Source organism: Toxotes jaculatrix, chromosome 21 (genome assembly GCF_017976425.1).
Source record: "Toxotes jaculatrix isolate fToxJac2 chromosome 21, fToxJac2.pri, whole genome shotgun sequence".
NCBI lineage: Eukaryota > Metazoa > Chordata > Actinopteri > Toxotidae > Toxotes > Toxotes jaculatrix.
The window spans coordinates 8,018,545-8,044,660 of record NC_054414.1 but is presented as its reverse complement, the minus strand read 5'-3'; the positions used below and the strand labels follow the sequence as shown (position 1 = coordinate 8,044,660).

Here is a 26,116-nt window from a genome sequence, read left to right as displayed (position 1 = left end):
AATTACAAGCTTTGACCAAATGAATAGCTTTTATTTGTTAATCATTCATAGTCAACCCCTACAATCTACCAGTCGTCTGTAAATGTATCCACTTGACTTACAGGGTCATTTTCAATAACAACCTCTGTTCCAGTTATCAGGTCCTGTGTCACCGTTACACCTACTTGTCTGGCACATCAAAGGTCCTTCACCCAGCTGTAAGACAGCGTTTTCTCATCTGGGCTGTAATTGTATGTATTTTTACTCCACCTGAGCTCTTCAGTCATCTTGTGCTGAATGCACTGGTTTGTGAACTGAAATTGATCAACAGCCGACAAAAAAAATTGTAATTTTTGGTAACCATTATTATTATTTGATCTGTGGAACATGTACAATAGCAAAAATAATGGCTTGCATGAGGATAAAACAAAATTGTCACAGTCGTTTACAGTGAAACAAAAGTATATTTGAAATAGAAATTATTATGGACACCACTTTTCAGTCAGCTACAAAGACAGATTACATAACACCGAACAAGGTTAAGGGCAGCTGTGTAGGCTTGGCTGAAAAAAAAAAGTATTAAATTATGAGGAGAGGGTTTTCTCTGAGCTCTCGGTAAACACTAAGGAGGGATCGAGCACTCTGCCCTGTGGACACGCCCACGCCAAAAGCCTCTGAGATTCGACTTTGTTGGATCTGCTGTAACAGGCGCTGACATGAGAGGAGGAGGGGGAAAAAAAAGAAAGTTTAAAAAGAAAGAACACCAGAATACAATAGATTTAAGCACAATTATGGACAATGACAAAACTATCAGGCGCATCTCTGTGGTCATGTTGAAGTCTCGGGTTGCGTGGGTATAGGTAATGAGCATTGCTGTTAGTTGCAGCCCCTAATGAATAAATTTAAGGACATGTTGGTCTTACCTCGGCCCGCTGCAGTGCCTGCCTCAAACCTAAACTCTGAACCCTCTTTGTGGAAGCAGTCCTCTCAGGAGCACTCTGCAACAGAGCCTGTGTCAAGGAACAGAGCCACAGATGAAAGAGAAGGAATTACAAATAAAACTCTTTCAAGTGTTCGTCTAAAAGCAAGAACAAGATTCTCAAGCCTGATGAGATCAAACTGAGCCTAAGTCTAGTTACAGATATAATCACTGTAAAAAAATGTGGTTGGCTGTGTGCGAAAGACAGACTGAAACAAAGTGCAGGAGTTTTTAATAGCCATCTCTCTTAATCCATAGCTTGCACCAAACTGTGTTTTTTTTCTCCTTTTTTCCAGGTCAAATCAAAGGAGAACAAACTGCTGCAACCTGTGTGCTCCACGTTTGTTTTGGAATCAGTGACAACTAACCGTAAGTTTCTCTGAAATGCTAGAAAGATGACAGTATGTATGTGTGTGTGTGTTCATACCTGTACCCGGCGCAGCACAGCATGGTGCAGTCCACACACTGCTGCTACAGATGAGCTCTCTACCCGAACTTCTACTGTGCTCAGAGACTCCTCCTTCTCCGAGCTCCCCTCCCCTATATTCACCTGGAGCCACCATACAAAACTAGTCTGTTTTATTCAAATCATAGGTATATATACACATAACATATACAGGGTAAAGCTTTATCAGTATAACATCAGTATAGATAATTTACCTCTTTTGCCGTTAGTTTGACTATGTCTCCATTTGGGCCTCGAGCATGGACAATTGAGCTGCTCAGGGCAATCTTGTCTCCTTGGTGTCCCATCTTCACTCCTCCAGAACCTACAGACAACAGCCAGTCCACTACAGACAGGCCGAGATTTTGAGGAGCCAACTTTGGCCCCTGAGGGTCCAAATCTGAGCTTTTCAGCACCAGTGTATCTCTCAGTAACTCTGATGACAACCGTACCCTTGCTGAATACTGCTCTCGCTCAGCCTTGGAAGCACTCTCTCCTCCTCCCTCCCCTCGTCCGATACACAGAGTCCGGTGTGAGCTTAAAAAAGTTTGGATGGTATCTGTTGTGATGTTGCTGGATTGATATGTGGTGTTTTTGTTGATGGGATGGGATGTGGGATGGTTCACCTGCAGGGCGTGCAGCCAATCTACTGTCAGTGTGTTCAAGGGCAAACTGATACAGCTGCTCTGCAAGTCAGGAAGGTGTGCCGTCTCCTCCTCTCCCAGGAGACCAGAGAGTGAGAAGATGAGTGAGCAGCTGACTCTCATAGGAAAGGATGTGTCGCCTGCAGCTGCCAGGGGCAGTGATACCTCTAATGTTTCCCCGGGTTGGAGATTGTGGAAAGGGAATGAAAAATTTGTGGAGGAGCTTTCCCCTCCTGCACTGGATGAGTAGGAAACAGGAAACACGGTGACGCTCAGTGTCCAGCCTTGTTCCAAAACATAAGGACTTGAATTATCCAGGACACACGTCAGGTTCATGGAGTCTTTCTGGAGCAGTCTGCTCCACTGGGTCATGGCATGACATCTGATTTGCTTCTCCTGCATAGGAAGGTGCTCTTCACTATTCCTACTGGCCATCAGCAGGAAGCTGATGTTCAGCACCTGATTCAGGCGCCTTAGAATCTGATTTTTGGATTTGATGGCAGTTTTCAGAACTGATGCTCTAAAGGAAAGCAAAGAAAACCACATTTAATGCAAACAGCAAGGTTGTGTTAAGTACGAGTCATTTCAGTGTTATGTTACATAAACAGTCAAAAAGGCATCACGTTGCTTGTACCTTTCACAAACATCTCCGATAGCAGACAGCAGATCCCTGACGCTGCGGCCCACCTGTGTGGAAGGCGGATTGGACGATCCTGCATCCTTTCTCCCCACGGGTAAGATAATCCTCTGGAGCTGCCCTCTGACTGACAGCCCCAGCAACTGAACTTCTCCTGATATGTAAAACAAATTTACAGAGAAACAAATAGTTTAGCCTTAGGAGTCGTGAGTCACAAGTTAAAGAACACACAGAGACACATACTAGGACTAAGGATAGATGTAGTTAAGAGACTGAGGCCTGGTGAGAAACATAGGTTTAGTTAAATCAGTGCAGTACATAACTGCTACTGGACTTGAAGAGCATTTTACACACACAATGCACAGCAACAATACTGTTCAGTAAACACTCTTATCAGACCAGTTTATCAATTTAGAACCAAACATGCTTGTCTAGCACATAAGCCATACTTGACAACTGTGTACTTGTACACACTTTACAGTTAGCAGTACTTCTATGATAGGCCTGACTCACCTGCAGTGTTTTGTGCAGGTGCAGCCAAGGCGATGATTCTACACACATTTAAACTGGTTGGGTTTTGGAGGGCAGCAGCTGTTTTTCGAGATGTCTCCTCATCCCTTTTCTGGTCTTCCCTCCCAGATGATGCTTCTGATAGATCCAGTACCAACAGGTCTGAACCGGTGCTGTAGTAAAGATGGTGTTTATCCACAAAGCCACACACCACAGGCCCCGGTACACACCCCTCCATTAAACCAGCTTTGTTGCCCCCTCCCTCTGGCCCTCCCTTGTCAGTGTTCATCAGCACTACTCTCCCTTTTTCGCCAACTGCCACCAAACAATGTGCATGTCCTGGATCCGTTTCCATGACAACAGATGCTCCAACAAACACAACTGCCTGCTCAAGGCTATGCAGGACTCGGGGCCGTGATCCTGGGAGACGCAAAGGGAGGAAACACAGGCGTCCATCTGGCAGGCCACAAAGGATGACTGGTAATTTGGCGAGGGCGGCGTCAGTCCCAAACAGAAGTTTGAAGAGAAGAGGATCGAGATGAAAATGACTTTCCGCTAATGTTGCCTCTGATGAAGAAGTGGAGGAGGAGGATGGTGATTTTGTATCACCAGAATGGACACAAATCAGCACAGGAGTCCTTCTCATTCCCGTCTTTCCCTCAGTGTAACCATGTACAGCAGATGAGACCAGTGGTAGACTGAATGAGCTGAGCATCTCATAGCTGCTGGACTGTGTTTGTTTTGGTGCTTTGTACAGACTCAACAGCCAAGAGGTGTCTCTCTGGGAAAGGATCAGGAGCACAGAGCCGACGAGGAGCAGCGATAACACACCTTCTTCTCCGACAACAAGGAATTCAGAGGAGACTTTCAGCTCAGCTGGACAGGAAGATGCATCAGCTGGGGAGCTTCGAACCCTGCAGAAGTGAACGGTGGTAAGTGTGAGACACTCATGAACTCAAATAAAGATTGTGAACACATTAAATCTGGACTGTATTTCAAGGTACATACCTGGAGAGCAGAAATGGCAAGCTGACACAGTAAACTCCACTCCTACAGGACACATAGAGAAGCTGGTTGTCATGACTCCCAACCAGGTCACTCACAGGACCAGGAAACTGAAGGACAGCCTGCAACAAAACAACACAACACATTCAAGAGTAGAAAATGTGGTAATTTATCTTTTATACTCCAGTCCAGTGGGTCTGTGTTCGGGTCACAGCGCTCTGGGGTCAACTTGCCGTGAGTTTCCTCTCTTGAGTACTGAAGACGTAGACCTCATCGCTGCCAGTGCAGAGGAAAACATCTGTCCCGAAACCAAACTTGATCTTGGGTGTGCATGATGTGCCTGAAAAACCAAATTCTGCCCAAGTCTCAACAGCACACCGTCCTTCCATAACCGAAACACCGTAGAAGAAGAAGAGGCCAACGCGTCTGCATATGTAGTCTTAGGTAGGCAGACTGTTTCTCTTAACAGAGTAAGAGATAATAAACGTGAAAGTTAGTGCCACAGCTGGACGAGGTGATCCTGAGCCGCTTCATGGTAGAGCATAGGAAGCTCTCAGAAAGTTCCGCGCGTCACGTTTTCGACCAATGACCGAAAAGTACTACATTACCCATGAAAATAAAGGGAAGCGTAAGGTTGGGCGGCGGATGTGAGTTTAGTAATCAGCAATACTGCCCCGCTCCAAGTATGGAGAAGACGGTATAGGGTGTGTTTGGTCTAATTTTAAAAAATACAGTACATATGTATTTGTAGTACTTGTACTACATACTTGTATGACATTTAGCGCCTTCAGTCCGCTCGGTCGGGAACACTGGGTGGCGCACTTGTGCACCTTCTATGTCATCCATCCAGCCACGAAGAAGAGTCAGCAGGCGTCCGCCAATCAAAACGGCCAAAGTGAACAGTGGCCGAAATTTGAAAACGCCCTGTAGCTTTCGGTGGTGACACAGGTTTGGACTACAGCAAGAAACTTGTTTTAAACAATAAGTGCAATGGACCCGTTCGCTGAAAAGGACACCAACATGTACTTCTATGAGAACAGACTGAAGACTTTCGAAGGGTGGCCATTTGACGAGGACTGCATGTGCACGCCGGAGAACGTGAGTGAACGTTACAAACGGTTCATTTTAACCACGGTTAGCGACGCCTTTCCACTCGCTAGCTAACACAACAACACTTAGCTCTGAAGCACGAAAACCGCTAATATTCAAATGAATTACGCAGTGACTTTGCCTTCAGTTGCTTTAGCTCTAGGTTTATGGCTAGCAGATGTTCACCCCACGCATTACAATCGTGTATTTTAGAGTAGCTTTGCCATGAACGTATAAAGGTCAGAGGTTAGGACTCAGGTTAGCTTAACGTCAGGCGATGAAAGCTTTGAAATTCAAAAAATGTAGTTTAGTTTTGTCAAATGTAACATTAAAAGTGTTGATGCTCGTATAGTAAAGGCTTCTGCAGTTTGAGGCCCGCTAACAAATCAAGTGCGGTGGCTAGATATTGTTAAAAACACAAACAAACAACAGAGTCCTGTAGAAAATATACATCTTACATTGATGGCATGTGTGGCATGTGCATGTGACAGTGACATTGACCACATCTTTAACACATAGTTAATATGGTCCCAGAGCAATCTTGGAAAGCAGCAATATTCTGTATATTTACCTGTGAGATGTTTACTGTTTTTATGTCAAGTTTCAAGCTACAAGAGCATGAAGTAAATATAGCAAGCTGAAACGCTGTGAAATATAGGGTAGTGGATGATGACATTTGGATCTTAAACCATGCACTATGTTGATGTTTTTCTCTATTCCAATACTGTTACTGGGTTTTATTTAGTGATTAATCATGTATGGGAGTCACATCTTAGACTGTGTTTCTTTACTTTTCTACATTGTGAACAGGCAGCTTTTCACAGTAAGTAACAAGACCTGTTGGGGTTGTAATAGTTTGTTAAAATACTTGTTTGACCTTGTGGTTTCATCAGTGTGTGCAGGGTCTGCAGGACATAATATCAAAGGCATGGCAGTCTGGGGCATAACACAGAGCTGTTAGACAGATCTGATGTAGCTTAGCCTTGGTTTTGTTTTCACGTACTTGATGAAGCTAACATTTTGAGGCTGCTCCGTACCCTTATTTTCATGACTTGTTAACCCTGACGACTATTTTCTGAATTAATCATTTGGTCTATAATGTGTCAGAAAAGAATGAAAAATGCCATCGCATGGTGACATCTTCAAAGGTTGTTTTGTCTGACTGACAGCCCAAAACTCACTGAAATGCAATGTAACATGATATAAAACAGAGAAAAGCTGAAACTAGAAAATATTGAGGGTTTTTGCTTGGAAAAAGACTGAAAAGATTTGTCAATTGTCGAATAATTTTCTGTCTGTCAACATCAAAGATTTCATTTTTTTAAAAATGTTCTCTTGTTTTTTCAGATGGCCAAAGCTGGCTTCATTCACACCCCTTCAGAGAACAGCCCAGACATCGCCATGTGCTTCTTCTGCCTCAAAGAGCTGGAGGGCTGGGAGCCGGAGGATGATCCAGAGTAAGATAACCACATTACAAGGCTCATGGGTCAGAAATGCAAATAAAAGGACAGGAGATTTGTTCAGCTTTATTTCTTATGAATTTAAGTTTGTCTTGTTGTTCTAATTAGTCTAGTTCTCTAGAGAAATAAGTTTGTGGAGCCACTAAAGTAATATGATTCAGCAGGGTAGAAAGATAAATAGTTCATGACAAGCAGTAACACAACCAAATTATTAAAAAAAAAAAAAAAGTAATAAAGTGGGCTGTCAACTAAAATATATTATCAGTATATGCATATAAGGATAAAGGACCACTGTTGATAACTTACAAACCCTCTGTCTGCACAAAGGAACAAAATGTTAGTTCAAACTCTGATGCTTTATTAGGACAATCCTGTATAGCAGGAAGTAGTACTGTATATCATTATGACAATGGTGAGGAAACAGGCAAGTAACAAAGGAAGACAGACTGCTTGGTCAGGGGCTCATCCTATAGCATGATAATGACCCAAAACATTAGAAGAACCAGACTGTGGCTTCACATGATGAAGACCAGCACAGTCTACAGACCTAAACCACATGGAACTGGTTTGGGATGAACCGGACAGAAGGTGAAAAGCAAAGCCACCTGCAAGTGCAACACATTTGTGGCAACTTTTGCAACAGAGTTGGGATGAATGATGGTTGAGTCAAACACTGATGCTGAATGGTGTAAATCTAAATAACAGCTGGAAAAATTGTTATACACTGCATACCAGCCAGAAGTTCTAAAATTTTTGGCCGGTAGTGTATGCAGTACAGTTTTTGCAGGCTGAGTGGTTCTCTGCATGACTAATAAACTGATCTTTAATGTGATAAAATCTGTGGAGTGCTTTAAAAAAAATATGTGCGTAGGTGAGTATAAGTGGTTCACATAAACACATCAAGACGTCTCTCTCTCATGTTCCTCTCCTTGACCGGCTGACTAAAATCCTCCTATTGGGATTTATGTGGTGATACAACCAGAGGACAAGTAAGATGAGTTGGCCGAATGTTTTTATTGAGGCTAAGAGCTGTTGACTCAGCACAAGATTTTGAGGCTATTGTATAAAACGTAAAGCACACACCTCCTTTTAAGTGTCTTTCATTTACTGTGTGAGAGAGTTTCTTTGTGATCACTGTTCGACTGTTCCATGTTAGCATATGTTGTCATAATTTACACGACTTTCTTTTTGACACATAATCTTGGTGTGATTGCAACTGATGCAACACCAATTCAGGTATCAACTGTATGAATGTATCTCTGTAAATGTGAAGCAGTCACTGTCACACTGTTAAACTACAAAATAGCATGTATTATACGGTGTTTTCTCTATGGCAAGCAGAGCCATATTGAATAACTGTAACGTCATGGGATTACACTAGGGCCAAACTGAGCATCTGAAACTTTGCTGTGTTTCCCACATCCTTTATTCCCAATGTAGGCATTCTCAATGTCCACTTTGCTTAGTAGCGTGTACAATGTCTCATCCCTTTCATATGTTCGTGTGCACAATTTGCACATACTATTTGTCACTATCTTACTTTATTTCCAGAAAGGAGCACAAATCTCATTCACCCTCCTGCCACTTCATTGCCCTGAAGAAGAAAGTAGAAGAGCTGACTGTGGAGGAATTCTTCAAACTACAGAAGGAGAGGCACAAGTTCATTGTTGTATGTTCCTCCATAACTTTCAAATTCTTGACTTACATAATGCATAGTTGAATCAACAGTTTAACTTGCATTGAAGCATTTAACTGTTAACATGTTTTAGTCTATTCTTTTATCATAATCTTTTTGTTTTACGGACATGTCTGGGAAGGAAATTAATTGCACAGCACTACTAACATCTAGAAAATGATCCCAAGTTCCTGTGAGGAAAATGAGACCCTGTCATCATTTCTGATTCAGATTTCATTTCCTCCACTCACAGAACAAATCCTGCAACGAGGCCATCACCAAGTTTGAAGAAGCGGCCAAATTGAAAAGAGCAGATATCATCAAGACAGCTATGGGAGAAGAGTGACAGTGAATGGCTGCAGATGAATGAAATGGGCGGTGTGAGAGAGATTAATTGTAGCTGACTTGGCTGAACTCCTTTCCATGTTTCCTTCATATGCTTTCATGTCTTCTTTGTATTATGTCTCATTTTTAATGTATTTTTTCTCTTATGATCTGTTTTAATTAATTAAACCTGTTCTTTATGTTACCCTATATTGTATGATAATTTTTTAGGAGGTGTGCAATTTGATTGGAAATTTAATAACGTAATATCTGAGTCGGAAAACATGTATAACGAGAAATCTATAGATCCCCTATTACCAAGAAGTCTGTCTTTATTCTCCTTTTAATTTCATCTTGCTCATTTACCAACCTGGTATAAGAATTGAGGGATGCCTGGAACCATCCTTATTTTGTCCCCCTATATATTCCGTTATTATTTTCTCCCACCATGTGTTGTGCAAATGTGTGCGCCTCCCGAATAAATTCTGGTCCCTCCCAGACAGAAGCTGCCACTGTTCTCTCTCTGGCTGCTCTCATCCTTGCGCAGCTCTGTGGCTTGATGCGCTCAGCCGAGGATAAGTAGATCCCCGTTTCCATTCCGTAGATCTTAATTGCTGCCTCGGCGGGGAAGGAGGCTTTTGGATCACCTCATCAGTGATTTTTTTCTTTTTTTGGTACAGGCGAACACACCCCGGCTTATTTATTTCACACCCATTTCACTGAGCGCGTAAAAGGCTGAGAGACTGGATCACAGCTGAAGCCATCACCGTTACGCGTGAATTGAAATCTAGCCCGTACAATATGAAGGTATCCTTTGGCTCTGTGGTGATCATGGCCGGCATCTGTGGTATTCTGAGCTTCGCTTTTTTGGCGACTGCTCTCGGAACCACGCACTGGTACATCATAGAGATGAAATCTAAGAACATGAGCTCCCACTCGGGACTGTGGATTACCATCGAAGGTAGGCTACGATTTTTGCCCTTAATTTCACGATTGACGTTTCTTTGCCTTTGCTTTTTTTCTTTATAACCCAGTTAGTGATGGCGTGAACTTGCAAATGTGTATGTTACTCAGTTCTCCTTTGTTTTGATTGTAACATTCAGGTGGGAAGATGTGGGAAGACTCTGCTGACTTTTTCAAAGCGAACTACTCCAGGCACTCCACGACTGAGCTGCAGCTGCAGAGTAAGTCTCTCCTCTTCCAGCTTTGATGAAACCTTTTGCTCATCATCAACACATACTCTCCACAGATGCTCTATAATCCATCTGTGTGTGTGTCTATACACAGAAATGCATGGTGCAATAGTGGTGGTGCTCCCCCTCAGCCTGGTCCTTCTGCTGTTTGGTGGCATCTGTGGGTTGGTCAGCTCCCTGGCTCGGAGCCCTGTCCTCCTCACCAGAACGGCCTCCTACTTCTTCATCTGCAGTAAGTTCAGGTTCAGTTCCTTCACTCCCTGGAGAGACAGTCGTCTCTTCATCTTGCATCTTCTTGTGACTGTAGATGCCAGTAAATTTATAAGCTAAAATACCAGTGAATGAAAATAGAAAGCTCTTACTTGTAAGGACTTGTGTGCACACACTGTGAGGTATTTTAGCTGCCTTTCAAGACGGATCCATTAGAACAAAAACCACAATGCCCAGTGGCACAGTGATCACTCAGCACTACCAGCTTACTTATTACTCATGCAGCTACTACTACTTAATCTGCTTTCCACCATTTGCCTCAGTGTTAAATTAAGCAAGATCCATTAGGTGGTGGTACAAACAGAAGAAGAGTCGATTGTCCCAACACTTGTTGTTGATGATTGTTTCAGTCAAATGTCTGTGCAGTGAGGACCAAGATTCCTCAGTGCACACAGTGAGGAATCTGGCAATTTTTAATTGTATATTGTAAATTATTAACTGTAAACCACATTTTATCACATACGTTTAGTGGCAGTGGCAAGTGTGTGCAGAAAATAACTTCCACTGCTTTAAAAATTAAAAAATACATTAGAAACTATTGCCCTTAGGGTAATGGTTTTGATCGAACAAAACCATTAAGTGAAAGAATGTGGTAACTGCTGCACAGTCACGGATATATAACATAACATAAGATTACATATAATATTCAGGTCCCTTTGTGAGCAATTTTTTAAATTTGATGTTTCACATGTTCTGATGAAAAACACAAAAGCAGAATGATCAAAAATATTGAAGACATGGATTATATTACAGAAGAAAGTGCTAAAGACTGGAAAGCTGTGGAGGGTTTGGTGGACTATATATATGGCGGGAGTATGGCAATAAAGCGAGGACATGTGGTAAATGCGAGCAGAGGGGGTCGCTTTATGAGCAGGGCTGAAATTGACCTCAGTTATAGTTATTGACCTCATGTGAGCAAGGGGACTAAAGTTTATTACCACCCAAGACTGTCTGTTTGATTTGGCCATATTGGTTAAGTATGCATGAACAGGCAGGTGTGTATATGTGTGTGTGTGTCTGTCTGTCTAGCTGCTCTTGCTTCTGTTACATCAGAAGTGCTTCATCCTGTTCTCTGTCTGGTGGGTTATGAGAGCCTTTATTAGTCTGCGGGGAGGCACAACAGTGAAGCAAAATTGCTTTGGAAACGAGTGCAACCCAAATTTGCGTCTGTCTAATGTTGTGTATGTTCATTGTGTGAGTATGTTCATTTCATACTGTCTTTAATTTCACATTGTTGGTTTGGGACAGTTGAGGATAATAGAAGAAGTAGAATATAAAATATATGCTGGACAACTAAACAGTGAAGACAGGACATCATGTCTTTAAATGATAAAATGGATGTTCAGTGCAATAAACCAGTTAAAATCCCTCAAACTCAGCAAATACTTTATACTGGACTATACTTTATACCTTAATGTTTAACTATAATTTGTTTGCAATTGCTGCTTTTTTGCAACAGAAATCTTTAAAACAACAACATGATATGTTCAAATTGTAACAATGATTTTACACTAAAACCAAAGGATGATACTGAAGTTGACAAACCCAAATGACAGTGTTAAAAGTGATTAATTAAATACTATATCTGGAAGTGAACAGCCCGTTTTTGCATTTATTTCATTAAAGCAGCTTCTCAACTAATGCACCACTGCTCAGATTGACAACTATACCACAGGAGACTTTAGATCTGATTGATTCATTTCTGACAAATATAGATATGAAGTCTACAGTCTGATTGGCTTTTTAGACTGTAGTTTTATTGTTGTAGATTCACATGATAAAAACAGAAATTGCCTTTAAAGAAAGATGATGTAACACCTTACTATCTTTTATTGTTCGCATGAGACGAGTTCCCATTTCAGCACTTAATATGCTGACCTGTTTACAATGAAAATATATTTGGGCTGAAGCTGAGGAAACTAGCCACCACCCATTTAAAAGAGTTGACAGAAAGTGTTGCAAGCTTGCAAAAAAAAAAAAAAAATTGCGCCTGATAAGATTAAGACAACAGTCCAAATATTGCAGTTCCCATGTAACACGTTAACCTGATTATCTGATCCAAGTTAGGTCATAATCAGAGCAGGCAGAACGTAGTTAACAGAGCTGGATTACGCATCAGATTTTCAAATTAAACATGCTGTTTACACACCAGAGTCCTGTTTCTTTTGGTGTGTGTTTTTTGAATCTGTGTCACAAAATGGAATGAATGAGCTGTGTGTTTGGAAAACGAAAAAAGAGAGACCTGTAGCTGGTATCTACGGACAAACAGCACTTGTTTTTTTGCTGGATTAATAGATAAAAATAGTGTTCATGTCACAACTAAAAATCATGTAAGTGCGTTGCTAACATATCATATGGATTTATCAACAAGAATAAGAATGAAAACTCTTTTTCCTACTCTGTTCCTTCTCCTTCTACCACACGCTCGACCTGATAATTATTTGACTATCTTACAAATCATGTAAATTTGGGTTATTGGGAGAGTTAGATTACCTCTAACCATGTCAACGCTATTATGTTAATCTGGGTATTTACAGTAATCAAGTTATTTGTCCGTGCTTAAACGTAGTGCCCAAGCGTCTTCCCTCTGGTTCTTTTGGATGCTCTCCTGCCAACGCCTTATGACCTCCATGAAGAGGACCTTGTGATAGACGAACACTTACTTAAAAAGACTCTTTGTAGTCTCCCTTTAATAAGCAGCACATGGTAATGTGTGGAATGGAATAAAGGCTTTAATTAGATTGGAGTCATCTTGTGAACTTGTTGACTGTCCGAACATCCCACCCCCCCTGCGAGCCAGGCTTGCTTTGCTTTTTTTTTTTTTTTTTTTTTTCCTGTCTTTGCGGCCCCTCAAATTTTTTTCTTTGCCCACTCTGTTGCTCAGCCTCGAGCTGTTCTTAAAATTACATTTCTATTTGATTTAGTTACATTCTGGAGCAAGTATTGGAACAAATTTAATACCTGAGCATTTTCAGAGTGCATCCTTAGTTGTTGTGTATTATGTTAATAAATCCCAACAAAACTGTAAATTGTGTGGTAACACCCAGAGGGTGAGGGTGCGATCATGCCTTATCACAAGACAAAGTATGATCAAGAAAGAAACATGCATACATGTATGTACAGTGTGTGTGTGTGTGTGTGTGTGTATATATATACAGGAACACACACAAGTGATAATTTGAATCCTCTGTTAATTGCTTTGTTCTGTCTTCATTCTAATCTTGCAGCTACTTTTCTCACCAACCATTAAACAGCCCAATGAGTATTTGTTTGGGCTCCCTGCAGGGCTGTTCCATTGCTTCCCTTGTACTTCGTTTTCCGTATAATTGACATTCTGAGGAAGGTTTCCTCTGAAAAGAGCTTGTTGGAAACTAATCCATGTTTATGACAAAAGCGGAAATGCATAAAGTGATGTCATTCATAATGTGTATTCCAGTGTCTAAAAGGTGAAAAATATATATTCTGAGTAATTACAGTAACAGCTCCAGGAAAACAAAGTTGTTAATCAGCTCTTTGTTTCAGCTCTAGTAGTGTTAGTAGTTGTCCTTTCTGAATTTACAGTATGTGAGGCAGCTTCTGTTCTTTTTTCCCCCCTGTCAGTCGTGTTTCTCTGATTCTCTGCTCTCCACAGTGAACTGCATCAAAGTGAGAAATCAGATGCTGCTTCCTCATCATTCTCCAAACCCTTAGCACCTCGGGGTGTAATCGTAATAAAACGATTATTAGTCCCGCCCTGGGTAGCCTCTGCACTCCACTTGCATCCCTCTAAAACCAGTAGCAAGCCAGCAAAATTAAAAGGGTTTCCAATAGCAACACTGTGAAACTTGTGAGGACTGCGTGGGTGTTTGTCTCTCAGTCTAGTCTCTGTTGACTTGGATGTTGTGTAAGAGGACAACACATGCGTCAATGTGTTTCCTGTGTGTCACAATATGAAATTTTGGGTAGCTAATAGCTTTCTGTTATTGTTGGTTTTATTGATGAGCTCTTAGCACAGAGCTCTGACTAGTACGAATTTCCGCTTTATAATTGCTGGAGTGCAGTTCCAGCCTGTGCGGGGTTCCTGCCTTAAAAAGTCTTGAGTGTTTTTACCTAAAAACATTGGACAATATAAGGCCTTGCTCTCAGCGCTGCCCATCACACCGTGGGGAAGCCAGAATTTCTTTTGTATAAAACACTAATTTTAAAATTGTTGACATTGAACAGCATTTCTTGATCTGATTAGATAGTGAGTAAATAAAGTTCAGCCTCTGTGATGTCTTGATTTAAACCTGAAATAATGGTCTAACACAAGAAATTCTTCTGTTTCATAAATCTTAATTCATTCTTAGTTCATAAAATCTTTATGTCCAGCTGAGCTTGGAGACCCAGCACTGATTTTATACTTTTTCTGCGTATGCGTGTGTGTAATGCATCTCTCTCTCTCTCTCTCTCTCTCTCTCTCTCTCTCTCTCTCTCTCTCCCCCTCTCTCTCCCCCTCTCTCTCCCCCTCTCTCTCCAGGTCTGCTGACCCTGTGTGCTGTCATCCTCTACATCATCTATTCATACGAGGCCCTGGCAGAGGCAGAGAGGCGAGTGGAACCTGAAGTCCTGGCCGACGTTCACATCTCCTTCGGCTGGTCTTTGGGTATGGTCTGGCTCTCCTACGGCCTGGAGCTCCTCACTGGGGTGCTGCTGCTCACAGCTGCACGAATGGCCAAGCTGCAGCACAGCAGCCCCACCATGGCTTGACACAAGCCTTCACAGTGGATCCAACACACTGAGGACTGAACTGCGTATGAACGTGGGAGAAAGAACAGTCAGGTATGTTGCTGCCATGTGGTTCTGCCTTAGAACAAAGTAACACACAACAGCTGGACAATTTTAAGGCTTTGAAATATACAGAGGTTGAATTTAAGAGGATTTGGACTGTTTTTACATAGTGCCTTATAGGTTTAATGTCCTTAAATCTGCTTCAAACCAGAGAATGACATCCTGGTGATTTACATTAATTGAGGTGTTGATATGAGCTAAATTTAACCAATGACGCCCTCTTGTGGAGAGAACTGAAGTGGCTCTTTGTGTCCACTGTCCATAACCATGCTGCTTGTCATACTGTAGTAATTTAACGTGTGCCAAACTAATCGGACAAGCTCACAATTTAAGACCATTTCATGTTACAGTGAAAATATAGATATATAGATAGAGTTTTCTTCTCACAGTATTTCACACGCACACTGACTGTATTTTTAATCATGCAGATTAATTTGATGTAAGGAGTATTTGTTTGTTTTGAATGTTTTACAGTTTAAAGTTAAACCTAAATGTGTTGTATATATCATTGTGCCACGTTAGTTGCATGTGTTTCTATTGAAAATGCGTAGTAAATGTTGGTTCCATGTGGTGGCATCTTAAAAATGTTACGCTACTGCAGCAAATTACTTGTCTTTATTTAGAGGCCATTGCTCTTGCTCTGGGTTTGCTACATGACTGTGTTTGTATTTGCTGGTTAACCAGTTATATCTGTTTTATTAGAAGGTCGGTGGCTTTGCTGTTCATGAGCTATGATACGATAAAATGTGATGAGGCCTGAGCTAAGGTCTTCAAATTCAGTGATCCTTTACTTAAAAAAATTTTTTTTTTTTAAAGTTGTTAAGTGTTTTGCACTAGTGGAACCGAATTTTTTTTTTTAGTTGAGAGTTGAGAGAAGCAGCTCATTGCTTTGTGGTAGCAGAAATATCTCCTCCTTTGTTGCTTTGTTGCCATGAAAACTGAAAAATGTGCAAAAAAAAAAAGAAGGACAAAGTAGATACACTTACAACATATTTTCAAGGCTTGAAATAGCAGCTGTTGTGACAGGGACATTTGGTTCAGAGGTCAAAGGCGATTTGGATACTTGACTTTTGGCTGCAGTAGTGGGCAGAGTGGGACGTGAGCTCAAACACAAGGCTGGATCCCTGCTGCTGTTGTCCACAGCTGGCTGGATCACTAAATACTTTTCTAAGACGTTCCTATGGCAACCTAAACATCCTGTGCATCCCCACAAACAAAGGATGAGAAGTGGGTGTGAGATTCTGCTGTAAACAAGCTCTGCCTCGATGCAGATAAACATTAAAGGTAAAAGCATCTGAAAAAACACTTTTGCCCATTACATAAAAGTTTTATCCAAGATGGAAACAAGCCCTTTTTTTGTTCTAACCTTGAGAAATTTTACGTTATGAAACATTGTACAAAAAATATCCCATTCTTTGTGTGATAAATGAAACATTATCTTGAACGTCTTACTGTTGATTCTCTGTGTCTATGTGTTTCTGGCTTAGAAACTGTCCATTTAAAACCATCACTCCAAATCCGTAACACAGCACATTATACTGTGCTGTGCACATTATACTTTTTGCTGCTCAATGCTTTTGCACCCTCGTTAGTAGTGTTTTATTCTCATTAATTGTATTTTACACTTTATAGTGCTTATATTTTGTTCTTACAGTGCTTAGATTCTGTACCATTGACAATTTATATTTCTATCTCATTCATGTGTTATTTATTCTTTGTAAATTTGTGTGTAAATACAAATGCACCATTTGAGGTTGACGCCACTGCAATTTCGTTGTGCTTGCACAATGACAATAAAGTTCTCGAATCTTGAATCTTCTTTGCATAGTGAATAATTACAGCATTATGATCTTTCAGGACAAATACACTGTTAGAACAAATTGGTGAGACAATCAATTCTCCAGTGAGTCATTTTTAATGAGATGAGATCTTCCATGCTCATTCACAAACATCACAGTGCTTCTAGAAAATGACACAGACGGGCTGTCTGTTCATTTATACAGAGATGAAGTAGGCGTCAACGTCCCAACTGTATAAAACAAACTAGTCAAAGAATCAGTCATTTCTTGATACAGTGTTTAAACAATGGGAAATGCTCAAAAAGGTGAATAATACATTCACTACATCACTAAAAGTAGCAAAGCTGTAACAGAGACCTGTTGATGTCGGTCTTTCTCTGGCGCTCAATTCTGATCCTGAAGCTTTAGTTTAACATAAAAAAAGAGCGACGAGTTTCTGAACATTGTCCAAGACCAGTTGTTTTTTTTTTTTTTTTTTTTACATACGGTGCTGACAGCCCAATTTATATTCTAGTCTCACAAGTCCAGAATTTTTTAGATTTGATGCCATGACTCTAAAACCTTCAACTAAAACTCAATAATATCGTTGTTGTTTTAAGGTTAACAGCTCATTAAGGCAAGGTGATCCACCACACACGTTAATGGCAGCAAAACTCTGGGATACATGAGGCCATATAATAAAAGATACCTTTACAAAAGAAGTAACAGAACAATTAAACAAATAAATAAAATGTGTCAAGAAAATGAAACTTCTTTGTATATATTACAGATTGTTCCATGGAGCTGTGGTCACGGAAGAACCTCCATTATAATGGAGGTGACTGGCCAATATCAGGCCTGACTCATCAGTTTAATCTCAATATATGCATCTTAGTTAGTTTGATCAGAAGAGTGAGGCTTGTTTGCTGTCTGTCATCTGTCATTAATTCTTATGATGACAGATAACACCACAGGGCTCCCCTTGAAAGTCCTGATGTTTTAATCTGTTGTCATCATTTTTGTTTGTTTCAGTATTCTCTTATCTGTTTGCCACTTCACACTCACTGTTCAGGCGAGGATGAGGGCTATTTCAGAGCTCTCTGATCCAGCTCGTTCTCTGAACAAGCAGATGGACAGACGGATCGCACCTATTTCGGCTACAAGCTACAAGCGTCGTGACAATTCATCCCAAAAACTCAGGAGCTTCTCTGTTTTGTTGCACTTCTACGATACTTCCAACACTCCCACGGCGAAGTCAGTTCTAATGAAGTTTGTCTCCAGTGGTAGTGTTTCTCCAGAGATAGGGAAAAAAAAGGAATAGGTTATGTCAGCCAGGCAGGCACACCTTCCCAGCAAACAGCAGACCCACTATGGTGAAGAATATGGATAGAACGAAGAGGACGTAGGAGGAGCCCACCACTGTGTTGTTGGGCAGCTTATAGGGCTGTCCTCCAACCTCGTTGATGTAGAACCCGATTGGAAATATGAGAGCAGCCATACAAAACAGGACCACTGTGACAGAGGAAAGAGAGGAGAGGATCAACATTAGAGCAGTGACTACCAACCAGGGGCACTTGTACCTCAGGGTACAAACAGTGCTTGTTCATCATCTGGTAAACTCTACCCAGTTTTGAGGAAGCATCAAGATTTCAAAATGCGTGTTACAAAAACTGTCCTTGGAACTAGAAAGCTGTCCCCAGTATTGATGGTCTATTCATGAGAGCCCACTTCATACAGTATTATTCTATATATAGAGCCGTGTGAAGGCCAGCTCCTGCTCCAGTGCTTTCTCATACAGACCAATTTTGTCTCCTTTCTCTAAAAATAGAACCTGCCCCATCAATTAGAGCTCCTCTGCAGTCACTTTGTCAAGATGTTCATAATTACCTGACTAAAAGCTTTCACGAAAAGAGCTCTGGTGTCGAGGTAAGCTTTATTTCTTTCACAAGAGATTCTTAAGAGACTGCATCTTACTTTCACAGGCATTTTATAAACTATAATGGGCAGTTTTGTCTCGAGACGTGGTTATTTTTCGACCTTGGTGTGGTACTTTACAGCTAAAAATATCTTCTTATTTCCTCTCAAACTTAAGTTTGTCCTTGATCCTTGAGTGTCATTTGTGAAAAGAGAGAAAATCAGTTATGTCCACATATAGAGACATGGACATTAAACATCTGATGTATTCATGTTGGAAATTGTTGAATTGAACCCTTCTTATTAATAAGCTTCTGCATGTGTGTAAAGACATCACAGAGTGAAATAACACCTACTCCCTGTGAAGGCGATCCATCGGGCGTATCGGGTGGCCTCGCGGTGCCAGTGTGACATCACCAGTAGACCACAGGTGACCGTGAGGGAGATGATGCCCAGTATGATGAAGAAGAGCGTGGTGATCCACTCCGGGGGCAGCTGCGGCGGGATGCAGGTCCGGTCTCGACCATGGATGGTCTGGCACTGCCGAACCAGGCCCACAGTCAGAGAGCCTGGATGGAGATATAGAGGAGGAGGAGGTTAGTGAAAGTGTCATGGAAAAAAATCACACACCAGCCTCCGGGAAATACTGAATATACTGATTAATCAGCGTTATGTAATGATTCTTACAGGTGACTCAACGGCACTGAATTGTGAGTGTGACCTAGGTTGTTTGACAGCACTGCACCTCCACCCGCACCATGGGAATCACCCAGGTAATTTGGGGCATTGGAGACAAAGAGCTGACAAGAGACATGGTCAAAGGAGGCCGACTGAGCACAGTCTGAAACATGACAACACTTCCTGGTCAGGATCAGACACAGACTGGGTCCATAGGCTTATCTGAGCCTGAGCACAATGGTCACCTTGTCAGTGGCCTGTCCACTGGAGATGCTCACCAGCACCAATACTTTTTGGATTATAGCGATGCTGATTTTCATCTCCCAAAAGATCGCATTTGTAGTTTGAGGTGGGTGGGACTCGTGGGTGGGAACGTGATTGACTGCTGTCAATCAAATGTGTCATTTAGAAAAATAGTTAGGATTTAAAGTGAAGTTCTCAGAGTGTTAAACTGAATTTTTCAGGGGTTGTGTGGGATACAGCGTTAGCCTGGCTCTACCTTAACTAACACATCATTTCCAGATGGTATTTTAGCAAGTGCAAAATTAGAGACTGCACATAAAATCCACTGTATGAAGGGCAGCTCATAGCACACCTGTAGGTGATCAACAGCAGCGTGTGTTCTTGCATTCTTTATATAACAATCTCAATCTAATTCACAGCAGCTGTAAGACATGATGACCTCCCAGGAGTCTCTGATTCCCCACAGCGGCTGTGACCGGGGGACCAAGGAACCTGTTTGTATGCCAACAGGCTGATGAGCGGTGTCCCAGTGGCAGCAGTGACAACCCTCATCCCACCCAGTGATTCACACATGACGTCAAACAGGTTCAGGGGTCTGGCATGAACCGCTAATGCATCACAGAGACAGAGAAACGGTCAGATTGAGACAGAAATGAAGAGGTCAATGACCTTACATCAGATGGTCATCTGATGGTCTCCCGTGTCCCAAAGCCTGGTGGGTCCTGTGATGTTAGGTACGTGGGTTTCCACATATAACACACACACGCAAACACACACTTGGAGCCTGACAGAGACAGCATCTGCTCAACTCTCCATCCAGACTGACTGCATAGGAATCCATCCAGCACCGAGCCATAATGGGAGAAAGGCAAAATGAAATCCTCCCACACCTTCACTTATTCTTTTGTCGCCCCTCTTTTTTCTTTCTTTCCCAGAATTATCTTCAGCAAGCAGTTAGTGCCTCACAGGCAGACGTAGAGGAAAGAGGACCTTTATACATTTTATGGATTTATTCAGGGCAAATTAAACCCAGTAAGTGTTGAATTAACATAATTGTCATGATGGCAAAAATTACCAGCGACCAATATCACAAAGAGCGCAGGAAAAACACAGGGAAGCTCTGAAGCATATTTTAATCTGGAGGAAAATGAAACAAAGTAAGATGCTTTTGAAAAAACGCCTGCTACCATTAGGACCCCTCAATTTACATTTAGCTGTTAAGTATTTTACTATGTAATGTGTAAAGATGCGTAGGAGTAAAATAATGGACCTCACAAAAATACACAAAATTTCTGGGTTTTGTTCCTGCTGAGCTGATTGGAAATTAAAATTCATTAAAAGTATTTTATCAATTCATATAATACTTAGAATACAAACACAAGTAAATCCTAAAAACACTCCCCACCATCTACAACATATTTCTCATCTTGTATCCCCCGTGCCATGAAAATAAAATCAGCCTTTAAATATTTAATATCGACATGGAAAAGCTTCAGTTCCTGAACATGGATGCATGGATTAGAGATTTTGCTGGGTGAAGATAGCAGGACCAGACTAATGGAAACATCAGGCCTAAACCACATCCTCCTGCAGCCTGACCTATTCCCCCTATACACAGGATATCCTGTTCCCTCTCAACACATCCTTTCATACCGCAGGGTGGGAGACAATGTAAATAGTGCAATCATTTCCCTGCATACTGGATTCCATACCAAACCGAGAAAGTCAAGACTACCAACCCAAATGTGTTTTTGATTCATGCCATTATGGAAAATGGCTTTTGTTTTTAATAAATTAATAAATGATTCAGAGAGCAGAAACTACAGAGACCTAAGCAACAAAAATGAGTGTGTATGAGACCCACAGCAGCACGAGAATAATGTTAGAAAAAGTGAAAGAAGTAAATGAGATCGAAATAAAATTATAAAAGATTATCAGTATTTCAAATAACTAAGAATAAATGGGGCCTAAGGCCTAGGCCTGTGGTGGTATGGGATATTGTAAGAAATCAGTTTGAGAGTTCATTAACAGATGGGGCATTTGGGAAATAGGTGGCAAAATTATGATACTAAGACTGAGTAGTATTTTCACCTTTATTCAGTTAAACTCTAGTCAGGCCACTGTAGTTACACTTTCACACAATCATCCAGAGTCTGATCTCTTGGCCCCACTAAACCACTTGGGATTCCAGTGCGTTGACGGTCCGACAAGTCCTGATCTCTCACATCCCTACCCAGATTTATCCGGTTCAGGGACTAAAAGGAAGTTAAACTATCCACAAGTAAACATGAGAAATAGGAAAAGAGGCAACTTGTCCTTAACGGCCAAAAGACTCTGTAAACATGCTCTGATTATTTCCGAAATTACAGCCCAAAACCTAAAATGTGCATGCTAGCAACTGCCTTTTGTGTGTGTGTGTTTTCAAGCAGCCTAAACCCATACTTGGTGAAGACTTAACCCTAAAGCTCACACAAGTTCCGGCTGCTTCAAACCTCTCAACACAACACTGACTGTAAGAACACACATACCAAGTACATATGCTCACACAGGTGCACAGTCTCTCTCACATACACACACACTGAATGCATACTGACCTTGTGGTAGGTGGCAAAGCTGCAGGAATGATAGTGAGGCACAGGAAGACAAATCTGCCTCCATTTTTGAACAGCAGCTATAATGAACTAAAGTGCTGCTGTCACCAGTGGTGTGGCTCTATATGATCATGGTAACTAATGAGAGGTAATCGAAGTGCACACTCAGAGTAAACTCAGGCTTACTGGACATTACTAATGTGATTACTAGGAGTTTAAAAAACCTAGAGAGGCAGCTAAATAGATTTACCTTATTCGGGCTATGTGCAGAGGCACAACTGAGCAGCACTCAGAGCCAAAATAAAATACGTCATGACTGAGCCCGAGGAGTCTGAATTCTCCAGGTGGAAAGCATTTCTCTCCCAGGGGGCCTAATTAAAAGTCACACATCTTCATTCCCGAACAACATTTCCTGCCTTCAGGTAATTACTATCCAGCTAATTAAACAGGAACAAAAGGCTTTTAGTACAGTAAGTACAGTAATTTCACACCATTGTTCACTATGAGGAATGGTAGGTCAAACCCTCAGAGTGTGAGCACTTAGGAACTTCAGGTGATTTCTAGACTATGACGACTGATTAAAATATATATATATATATATATTTTTTTTTAATTATATCTATATATATATATAGTGTGTGATAACAGATTTAATCATGCAACAAAAAAAGCTTGTTATATACTAACAGCTATAGCCAGTGTTTTAAACAACAAATTAAATCCTGTAACAGCCTCTTAGCACGTCTGCTATGTGCTTATCTCTGCTCCACTGTAGCTTCAGGATGGAGGCTGACAAGAACCACTGGCAGCTGTGCATATACTGTAGTGGCACTGTTTGTCTGTTGCATCAGTTTTAGTCAATGTTTAGCTTTGGACTCTGCAACTAAATATAACTCTATTGCAATAACCAGGGAGGTTGGCTGTATGCAGAAGATTGTGGGATTTGGTTCAACACCTGCATTCGACACTTTAATTCTAGGACTGACTGTACAATCAATGAAATTCGACTTCCCACTAATGATAAATACTGGCTGTAATCTTATCATATTTGTGATAACCAGTCATTGAACCACGGCTGATAGTGCTGATGTCATATGTCAACATATTTATAAAACAATGTTTATCCAAACAGTAGCTGTAAATCAGGATTATCCATTCAGACAATTGTTTCCTAGTGATGCATGGAAAATGTATTTAAAGCCCCTAGAAACACAATATCAACAACTAAATATCAAACAATTAAACTTAAAGTTCAGAAAATTAAACGTAATTGTGATTCGTTAAGAGTTAAAGCGGAACTCCACTTATTTTACACATCAAAGTCCATTTAAAGGGGTTGGAGAATACTACCACGTATGTGACAAAAAGCTGTATAAAGCCTTTTGTCATTTGACCAAACTGATGCTGGTCAGGTTGCATTGTGGGTAATGCAGGTGCCAGGTTTTGACAAGAATGCATGTAGGAAAAGGGCAGGGTCTCAGGACTGAGTCGGTGTGATTTAATCAGACTGGGCTGACTGTGACCAGGCCATATAAGCAAACAGACACGCAACTGTCAACAGATTTTTATAACATCACCTTTTTTTTTCATGCTGAGCTCCGCCCACTTCAAAAACACAAACATAAAATAACTAAAGATGTTCAAATTTTGGCAAAAAAAAAAAAGTTTTCCATGTCAAACTCAATCTTCAAACGCTATCTTCTTCTCAATCAGTAAGAAGCCACTGGAAGAAGAAATGGAGTTTTCAGTGGCCTTTAAAGTGAACTAACAGTATATACACAGCTTCTGGAGAGACAGTCCTGATGTTATGGGTGCTTTATGGTCAGTTTAGAGGTTCTTGCTGTGCCCACATAGCTGTTTAACTAAAGTAACAATCCTGAAAAGTCCAACGTCTTTTAAAAAGGTGATTTAAAAAGTGTAATTTTGAATAAGAAATCTGATTTTATAAAAGCCTGTCTTGTTGACCAGGTCAACTACATCTACACTTGTTATGTAGCCTTGAAAAATCTTTTCCTCTGAAAGCCTGCTGCCATCACCATCTTCTGTACCTCAGTGAATCAGGCAGAAATACAGTAAGCAGCTTCACGCCAATTCACACAAGTACAGTGTATGCCCACTCATTCCCAAATCTGCATACATTTGCTTGACCTTTGAGGGAGCTGAATTAAAAAACTGTTGGAGGAAAGTGTTTTTTGTTTGTTTGTTTGTTTGATTGTTTTGTTTTTACTCTTCTCTCGTCATTTTGAATTTCTTTGTGAATTTCTGGATGTTTTCACCTTCTGAAGGAATAAACAACGTCTGTTTGTTTGTTTGATATAACAGGTGGCATTTTAGATGGGGGATGATCAGCACCCATAAACAAGTAAAAACTCAGACCTGGTGTGGACCAAAGTGCCAACAACGACCTACCAGCTGATTCTCCGGTGTTGATCCAGTCCGGGTTGGCGATGCTGACGATGGCGAAGATGTCCGCAGCGAGGAAGAGGCATCCTGATATCACGGTAAGTTTATCCATGTCGGTGGACACAGGTGGAGGTCAGAGTGTTTATGTGCCTCTATCTCACCTTTCTTTAAAGGGAGACGGGACATTTAGAAGTCCAGAGACCTAAACCCTCGTGTCGCGTCCCGTCATCCCGGCCACCGTCGCGGCGATGGTGATGGGGTCGGTTTGATCCACTCTTTGTCCCCACATCTTGTCTTATCCCATGCGGGAGAGATCCCTTAGAATATTCCCCTTTATTGGTCTTCAAACAGCCGATCCTGGCACGACCTGCTGGCTCTTCTCCAGCCCAGAAGGTGAGGATCGCTGCCCAGGTTCATGGATCACCTACCCTCGGTTGCTCCACTGCATTCCGGTGATACTTGCAAAATTAAAAAAAGAAAAAAAAAATATAAAGAAAAAAAAACCCTGAAATGCTTTAATCGCAGATCAATTCTCCAGCTGTGAAAATGTATTTATGTATGCAGTCGACTTATTTTCTGAGTCTGCACGGAGCCCCCGATCCTGTGGACGCACACGGACAGAAAACACCACCCATTCTCATATCGGAGCACATCCTGGAGCACCTAAGAGCCGGATCCTGTCAGTGTACCCCCTCTAAACCCCCTCTGAAAGCGCAGCAACTATGTTCTCTGCAAGACGATGCTGTCCTCTCTCAGCAATGGAAACTAAAATCCAGGCAGCTCGCGTCTCCATGTCTGTAGTAAGCAACTCTCGCGAGAGCATCCGTAAATAGCCGACGACGTTTCTGTTGTCACCATAAATTATGCAAGTAGCAATAATTTAAATGTGTTGCTGAAAAACCTCTGAGCTCATTGTGCAGTTAAAATACAAACATTTATTATTATTATTAGTATTATTATGAGTAGTAGTAGTAGTAGTAGTAGTAGTAGTAAGGTCCACTTATTCTTTCTGGAGCTTTCAACACAACCCCGCATTTCTCCATACTTCTCGTCCATGTTGCCTTGACAATTCATTCTTATTTAGTCAGATTTGGTTGAAATCTCCAGAACAAGCGACTAAGTGGATCTTGAGTTAAGACACTTTTGCATGGCTCTCAAGTCTCACGCACTGAGCGTGACAGTCACGCTTTTCGCTCTTTTCTCACGCACTCCTGCCACACATTGTATTTCTCACGCTGGGCGGGCCCTCGCACCCCTTGCGAGCCGCGGGAGTCGCAGCCAGTGCAGCCACGCACAAGAGTCCTCATATGTCCTCTCCTCTCTCCTGCTCCTCTCCCCAGAGAAGCACAGCAGTATACAGCAACAGAAAAGACGTGGCCCTCTCCCAGCAGGGGGCACTCTGAGTGTATCATCATATGAGCATATAAATGAGTTGAATGAGTGTGAAGATCATCCTGATTATCTGTGCAGAGCAAACATGTAATATGGTT

General features: G+C 41.4%; 4 protein-coding genes across 4 annotated transcripts; 2 read left to right on the top strand and 2 right to left on the bottom strand.

Annotated features, from left to right (window-relative positions):
- Positions 1-373: 373 nt before the first annotated feature.
- On the bottom strand, positions 374-4,697 carry faap100 (FA core complex associated protein 100). The gene is made up of 8 exons (XM_041029141.1): positions 4,433-4,697; positions 4,203-4,321; positions 3,198-4,108; positions 2,682-2,838; positions 1,619-2,567; positions 1,386-1,508; positions 903-989; positions 374-690 (listed from the first exon to the last, which is right to left on the bottom strand). The coding sequence occupies exons 1-8, from the start codon at positions 4,586-4,588 to the stop codon at positions 559-561; spliced, it is 2,634 nt and encodes an 877-aa protein (XP_040885075.1). The 5' UTR covers positions 4,589-4,697; the 3' UTR covers positions 374-558.
- Positions 4,698-5,084: 387 nt separating this feature from the next.
- birc5a (baculoviral IAP repeat containing 5a) lies at positions 5,085-9,214 on the top strand. The gene is made up of 4 exons (XM_041067417.1): positions 5,085-5,297; positions 6,636-6,745; positions 8,300-8,417; positions 8,677-9,214. The coding sequence occupies exons 1-4, from the start codon at positions 5,190-5,192 to the stop codon at positions 8,767-8,769; spliced, it is 429 nt and encodes a 142-aa protein (XP_040923351.1). The 5' UTR covers positions 5,085-5,189; the 3' UTR covers positions 8,770-9,214.
- Positions 9,215-9,451: 237 nt separating this feature from the next.
- On the top strand, positions 9,452-16,161 carry tmem235b (transmembrane protein 235b). The gene is made up of 4 exons (XM_041029196.1): positions 9,452-9,708; positions 9,851-9,931; positions 10,035-10,172; positions 14,709-16,161. The coding sequence occupies exons 1-4, from the start codon at positions 9,549-9,551 to the stop codon at positions 14,936-14,938; spliced, it is 609 nt and encodes a 202-aa protein (XP_040885130.1). The 5' UTR covers positions 9,452-9,548; the 3' UTR covers positions 14,939-16,161.
- A 773-nt stretch (positions 16,162-16,934) lies between these two features.
- Positions 16,935-25,406, bottom strand: LOC121200950 (uncharacterized protein C16orf52 homolog B-like). The gene is made up of 3 exons (XM_041066462.1): positions 24,633-25,406; positions 19,068-19,280; positions 16,935-18,309 (listed from the first exon to the last, which is right to left on the bottom strand). Exons 1-3 carry the CDS (start codon positions 24,736-24,738, stop codon positions 18,125-18,127), a joined length of 504 nt encoding a protein of 167 aa, XP_040922396.1. The 5' UTR covers positions 24,739-25,406; the 3' UTR covers positions 16,935-18,124.
- Between the last annotated feature and the right edge of the window lie 710 nt (positions 25,407-26,116).

Bases quoted from the DNA above. Each gene is read 5' to 3' on its own strand.
- tmem235b (XM_041029196.1), top strand. From the start codon at position 9,549: ATGAAGGTATCCTTTGGCTCTGTGGTGATCATGGCCGGCATCTGTGGT. The intron at 9,709-9,850 runs GTAGGCTACGAT...TGTAACATTCAG, and splicing joins ACTGTGGATTACCATCGAAG to GTGGGAAGATGTGGGAAGAC. The intron at 10,173-14,708 runs GTAAGTTCAGGT...CTCTCTCTCCAG, and splicing joins CTCCTACTTCTTCATCTGCA to GTCTGCTGACCCTGTGTGCT.
- faap100 (XM_041029141.1), bottom strand. From the start codon at position 4,588: ATGGAAGGACGGTGTGCTGTTGAGACTTGGGCAGAATTTGGTTTTTCA. The intron at 4,109-4,202 runs GTATGTACCTTG...TCACTTCTGCAG, and splicing joins TTGCCATTTCTGCTCTCCAG to GGTTCGAAGCTCCCCAGCTG. The intron at 691-902 runs GTAAGACCAACA...CTCTCATGTCAG, and splicing joins AGGCACTGCAGCGGGCCGAG to CGCCTGTTACAGCAGATCCA.
- birc5a (XM_041067417.1), top strand. From the start codon at position 5,190: ATGGACCCGTTCGCTGAAAAGGACACCAACATGTACTTCTATGAGAAC. The intron at 6,746-8,299 runs GTAAGATAACCA...CTTTATTTCCAG, and splicing joins GAGCCGGAGGATGATCCAGA to AAAGGAGCACAAATCTCATT. The intron at 8,418-8,676 runs GTATGTTCCTCC...CTCCACTCACAG, and splicing joins AGAGGCACAAGTTCATTGTT to AACAAATCCTGCAACGAGGC.
- LOC121200950 (XM_041066462.1), bottom strand. From the start codon at position 24,738: ATGGATAAACTTACCGTGATATCAGGATGCCTCTTCCTCGCTGCGGAC. The intron at 19,281-24,632 runs GTAGGTCGTTGT...ATCTCCATCCAG, and splicing joins CAACACCGGAGAATCAGCTG to GCTCTCTGACTGTGGGCCTG. The intron at 18,310-19,067 runs GTAGGTGTTATT...CCTCTGTCACAG, and splicing joins ATGGATCGCCTTCACAGGGA to TGGTCCTGTTTTGTATGGCT.